The sequence below is a fragment of the Typha angustifolia genome, chromosome 1 (genome assembly GCF_048772165.1).
Source record: "Typha angustifolia cultivar Huaian chromosome 1, ASM4877216v1, whole genome shotgun sequence".
In the NCBI taxonomy this organism is placed as follows: domain Eukaryota; kingdom Viridiplantae; phylum Streptophyta; class Magnoliopsida; order Poales; family Typhaceae; genus Typha; species Typha angustifolia.
Genome location: NC_133239.1, coordinates 6,655,186 through 6,661,397, shown reverse-complemented (window position 1 = coordinate 6,661,397; position 6,212 = coordinate 6,655,186). Strand labels below are relative to the sequence as shown.

The following is a 6,212-nucleotide window of genomic DNA, read 5'->3' as shown; positions in this document are numbered from 1 at the left end:
TTTGAAGTTAGGAATCTGACACAACTAGAATTTCGTCAATCGGGCTAGTAGGTTGAAAGTTATGAGAAAAATTGATACAACTTGAAGCGAACACGAATTAGGCATTTGAACATCATCCATTTGCGTTCAAACACGCCTAGTAGAAGCTATCTTATTTTTCTAAAACATAAAAAAAAAATTAATACAACTTGAAGCGATTTAATCATGTTCGCAAGCGCAACACAATCCCATTTTGTTCAAAAGTTACGGACATGCAAGGTGATGGTTAATTAGTGAAATCGGAAGTCACCAAATTGTACATACAATTGAGATTGGCGAGCATGTATGCTTGCTAGTATATTGATTCTTACACATGGTTTGCATTGTGTGTATATATATAGCTGGATACTCTCAATCTGAAATGTTCCTACTTTAACATGATTGAAATTTAGAAATATTCCACTGTGGGATGATCACATATTAAGCTTTTTTTTTCAAATAATACATATGCATGTGCTTGCTTCTTACTGAAGCATAGCTGTTGGTGTAATCCTATCACATATACATCAATACAATCCTTGTAATGTGAGGAGTTTCCAAGTCAGTTTTACTATAGAAAAAATGACCAAGCTAGCCATTAGCTTAAGCTATACATGAAGTAATACAACAGCGTAGGAGCAGAAGAGCAAGCTAGCTAGTTATGGTGTATAAAGTGTTAGGAGAAGGTAGAAAACTCAAGAGAAAAAGATTGTTCTCTTAATATTTAACACAAGATGAGGTAGATAAAACTTTAAACTTTTTTACTTCACTTGCTTCACTTATATACCAATATATAAGATAATATCACACATATATATTAGTTTATATGACTCTTAGTTATACTACATGACTCTTATATTACATGACTCTTTGATTTCCATCATCTAGAGAACCTAAAAACATACTATAATTTAAAGACATAAAGAAGACTAAGAGTCACCTTAAAAACAAAGAATCAATATTCTTGATTTTTACACTAGCCAATTAATCTAATTGACTTAGTAAAATGGGCTAGCTTAATATTTCAACATTTAGAAGGAACTATGGCTTCTTTGGGCGGAAAAGGATGCCCTTAACCACAAGTCCTCTCTTCCACTGTCCACCTTCATACTCAAACAAAGATATATCCATCTCTCCCTCTTGTGCAGCTTGTGTCCTAAATTCGCCAACTTTAAGTTCCATCCATTTCCCTCTTGGCTTTTCTTGCAAACTCTCCTTGCGTTCTTGAACACTTCCGTCTGGTAGCTTGATTCTAAGATTCACAGGAGTATTCCACCCATACATCGGCTCATTCATCATTATTATAAAGAAAACCTCGTATGTAATTCTCGGTGTAAGATCAGAAATGTTAAGTTTTCCATGAATTTCCAGCCAGCAGACATTCAGTAGTAATGCCACGTCAATCTCCTCATTTCTAGCAAAAAAAAAGAAAAAAAGTTACAGAAAGAGTTAGTCAACTTGCTTAAATGACTACAGCGCGCAACAATGAGAGAAGAGTAGAAACTTTTGAAAGATATAAGAAATCATCGTGCCAAAAAAAAGGGGAAAGATGTACCTATAAATGGACTCTCGCAAGCATTAAGATTTATTCTTTCGTGCTTTAATTGTTCTTATGTTGCTTTCTAAGTTTTCTTGACATATATATATATATATATTTCTTCTAGGTTGATGTGTTCATTGGAACAGCAGCATAAAGTTATCTGAATCAGTACTTTTTTATTAACTCTCATTTACCTTCAAGAACATCTACCACGCCATAAAATGAATTCGTTTTAACAGCATTTCTCACAAGTTTAAGTTGATTGCTTTGGTCTTGGTCTGCTAGCTCTTTTACTACATCGTTTTGTTCATCATCTAATGCTCTCTTTTTTATTCAAGTTTAATTTCCTGAAGAAATAATATTCAGTCGTAGAATTTAGTTTTACCTCTTTTCTTTTAGTGGAAACCAATACCAATATGCTGGCTCTTCGCTCCATGTAATTGACAGGTCCCTTGCAAACAGCATGACAGGCTGCATCAATCCAAGCATGAAGCATGAGAGTTAGCAAACAAATTATGACAAAAGGCCTACTAGTCATGAATAATAGAACAATTTTGTCCAACTTTTCTGTGAGAGTAAGCTCATTTTTTCATTTCCAGACATCAAAATTTTAGGGCAACAATTACATGAGATTAGCCTCACTCATGACAGATCATCAATTCAGAAAATATTGTAACTTGTCTGTGTTGTGTACTAACAAATCCATCTTCTGAAAAGAATCATAATTCAGACGGCAAATTGTACACTTTTACTATATATTCTAGAGTGTAATGTGATACTAAGTAATATAGCCTAGAAAAAAAAGTTAAGAGAACCTTTTTGAGACATTCCTTCTGGATTGCATGAGATAAACAGTGGTAAAATTACAGAGGCTTTCATGACATATTCCTCATTAACATGATAATGTTAAAACTATATTATCTATCTGAATTGGAATATTAGAACCTGAGAATACTTATCCAAGAGTTAAAACCATAAGATTGGAGTAAGTTCAATACCAACTCACATTAACTGCAAAATATGTGAACATATAAAATTGCTAATCTCAAAAAGTTCTTATGTAGATGTGATATTATTGCATTTGAACATATTCTACTGTGGCCAGATATGGTGACAATTGAAGCTCACTATATTTTCTTCATGAAAATTTCATCGTCGAGGCTACCTTAACTGCTTCCTTAGGATTTTCTTCAATCTCAGGTGGGTTTGCCGTCGGCAGCACACCTCCCATTGCCTTCTACTAAATCCTTCTTCCGGGTTTAGAACTCATAGAAGAACTACTGAGTTAGCTTTTATACTAGACTATGATGATATAAAGTTAGTGATGTCTTTGAATACACAGCAAAAGAAGCTTTTGATCTTTAATAGATATAAAGGAATAAATGCAAGTTGATTGACATCTTTCTAGAATTTGCATATGTTCTTTGAACTTTGAGTAATATTATCACGGGAAATTAAAAAAGAAAAAACTACTTCTTTTAAAGAAATCATTTACGTTTTATAAAAGATATCTGATATTTAACACCCTATCATTACTTTAGGTAACCATACTTGTAAAATTACTACATTCTTGCTAGAGAAAACCTATTCCATGTGAGCTCATTGTAGGCACTAAAAACTGTAACCTAGAAATTTCAAAAATATCACTTTAAATCAATTAAATTTTTTTCCCTATATTCTTTTACTCAGATGAGTTAAAAAATTATTCAACAAGGTGTTAAATATACACATATGTGAAAGTCAGGAGCATTTTTATGGGGTTTCTTTTTCACCAACTTCCTTTTTATTATTATTTAAGGGAATCTACTTTTGATCTGAAGAGAGAAGTGGAAAAAGGTGATCAGATGCTACATTACAAGTTGGTAGCTTAATTATACTGCAACTTGCATTTACAATTCAAGGGTTAAACAACTGATCAGATGTTGTCTTTGTAGTGAGCTCTGCTTTTCTCTTGTTAACACCAAAAGAGCTTTAGTGACAAATATGCAGGAAGGAAGACTCTTGGCTACAACTTCTCCTCGTCTTTTCAAGAGAATATGTTCTATTTGGGAATGAATTCCTCCAGAATATTTCTCTTTTGTGGACATTTTGGGAGGCCTATGTGTAAATTATTTGTGAACGAAAAAGAAGGTTTCTAATAGAAGGTTGCGAAATTTGTATAAAAAAAACACAATAGATTTTTATTTTGTCACTCAATCATATTTTCGGTTTTCTTTGTAGATAAAGTTTATATTTTTTCCTTTCAAGTTTGCCCTTCTGTCATTTAGTGTCTCATTAAATTCTAATTAGACACTATACAAAAAAGAAGTTATCTTATTCTTCTCCAACTTATTTCTTGTTCTTGTTCTTGTTCTTATTCTTGTTCTTGTTATTGTTCTTATTCTTCTTCTCGGTTACTACTTCTTCTCTTTTGACCTTTTTTTTCTTCTTTTTCTTCTCCTTCTTCTATCTCTTAATCTTTCTCTTTCTTTTTTCATACAAATCATTTTAATCACTATTTAATTAATAAAATAAGAGATTAATTAATTTTTTTTAAATTCTTAGATTAACTGCAAAATTCGTAAATTAACTATGAAATTTATAAATGAACTAATATCCAATATGAAATCATACAACAAAATAAATATTTGTTACTTCCTTTTAGCTACTCATACTACCAATATTCTCTCTTTCTAAAATGTTGATTATAGCATTTTATTTTTTTAGCTCTTTCAATTGGAATAAAATCTCATGTACACTTAAAAAATTGTGTTAGAATAAATATAGTGTTCATAACTATTAGAAAAGTATTAGTAATTATGATATATTTCTAAAAGTTTGAATGTGGTAGTATACACACCTTTTACTTCTCCTCATCCTCATTTTTATGACTATAATTCATAGTTTATATACAAAATATAGTTTAAAGAATGACTTTTGCATACACGTGTCTGTCCAGGTAAGTCACATTATCTTTGGGTGAGTTGTTGGCAACGTACGGAGAAGCTCCCTACACCTTTAGACGTAAAAAAGAGTGGTTATTGAGTCAAATCTCTTTCCAATCCATGTCAACTAACTTACCATACCCTTAGGAACCAGAAGCTTTGACAGCCTAACTTCTAATATTGCTTCATCTATGTCAACAGCTAACAAGAATATCTTCCTTTCCCCCAATAATTCTAAAGACAACGTTACTACCCAAGCCAAAATCCTAACTAGAGCTACCCCCAAGCCTAATAAATCTTATGGGCAATACTCCCCTCTTAGCTAATAACTCTCCCCCAAGTCATGGCGAGAACTCTCTCATTGAAATGAAGGCTTCACCTGAGGTCAATCCCACCTTTTAGTGCTACACTCCTTATATGGTTAGCCACAATAGCTCAAGGTAGTGAAAAAATTACTCTATTTGCTTCCATGAAGGCGGTGAATTTGACTCACCATTGGGTGCAAATCAATAAACTTTCTTACTTGGAACTATCACAATGGGGAGCGAGGGGTGGGGAAGGAGGCCCTACAATAGTCTGTAATTTGCACAACATCCTCCTTAACTCAACATCTAGTGTTATATATCTTTTGAAAACAAAATGTAAGGATAAGAAAGTTCATTCTATTATTGACACTCTTCCTCCTAAAAATTGATTTGTAGTTACCACGATGAGTTTATTGGTGGTCTCTGACTACTTTGTGATGATGTCAAGATTGAAGTCCTTATAGCTTGTGATCTTTATATTCTCGTGCTTGTGAACAAGGATATCCCTACGCAAAGTTGGGCTCTTTGTAGTGTGGATGGTGACCCTCATGGCACTGAGAATTTTGGTCTCTAGGTGCACATTGCCTACTATTTAGATAATAACATTCCTTTGTGCTGTTTTGGGGACTTTAACGCCATTGTAGCTCTAGAGGAGAAAGAGGGAGGTGCAAAGGTTAGTTCCTCAAGATCAATGGACTTCTTGGACCAGGTAAACAAAGTTGGCCTAATCGATTAGTGTTTTGTAGGACCAGCCTACACTTGGAGTAAGAGGAGGTTCGATCTTGGCCTAATTAGAGAAAAGCTTAATAGGATTCTCACCTCATCGTCCTTGTGCTACTTCTTTCTAATTGCTCGGGTCATACACCACCTGGCTATGTCGAATGATCACAATCCTTTTCTCTTGATCACTAGACTTGCGGGGAGAAGAAGTGGTTGTCAATTCCCTATTGAAAATTGTGGAGTCCTTCATTCCCTCGTATAAGGAGTCTTAGTATTGTGCTTCTCAGGCAAATAAGCCTATCTCATACAATCTAACTTCCTTCACACATCGTTTAAAGCCCTAGGCATGTTCTAATGCAGCCAGTTTGAGGAAGCAGTTGAGAGCCACCGAAAGAAAGAATGTAAAGCTCCAAGGAGGTAGAGGAACCAAGGAGGTAGAGGAGGTGCAATCAGCCATTTTCTTGAGCAAACTCTTTAGAGTAAACATGAAAATTTATTTTTGAAAATTAAAGTCAGTAGCATCAAAAGGCTAGAGCTAAGCACCGAACTTGGGGGCATCATAACACAAGCGATTTTCACTCTCTGACAATAATTAACAAAAAACTGTTAAGGTTATTAACTCTCTCATGGAATAGGTTTTTAATAGCAAAGTCATCAACACTGAGTTTTTTTGCCCTATTTCAAATCCAATAACCTCCTTCTTTG

At 34.0% G+C, this 6,212-nt stretch overlaps 1 protein-coding gene across 2 annotated transcripts; it reads right to left on the bottom strand.

The window, feature by feature from the left end:
• Positions 1-808: 808 nt before the first annotated feature.
• LOC140761719 (protein PHLOEM PROTEIN 2-LIKE A1-like) lies at positions 809-2,870 on the bottom strand. Of its 2 annotated transcripts, none has more exons than XM_073099167.1 (3): positions 2,724-2,870; positions 1,944-2,029; positions 809-1,432 (listed from the first exon to the last, which is right to left on the bottom strand). In XM_073099167.1, the coding sequence occupies exons 1-3, from the start codon at positions 2,787-2,789 to the stop codon at positions 1,060-1,062; spliced, it is 525 nt and encodes a 174-aa protein (XP_072955268.1). In that variant the 5' UTR covers positions 2,790-2,870; the 3' UTR covers positions 809-1,059. The 2 variants fall into 2 exon arrangements, with proteins under 2 accessions (XP_072955268.1, XP_072955276.1); XM_073099175.1 differs by having other exon boundaries at positions 2,730-2,834.
• Between the last annotated feature and the right edge of the window lie 3,342 nt (positions 2,871-6,212).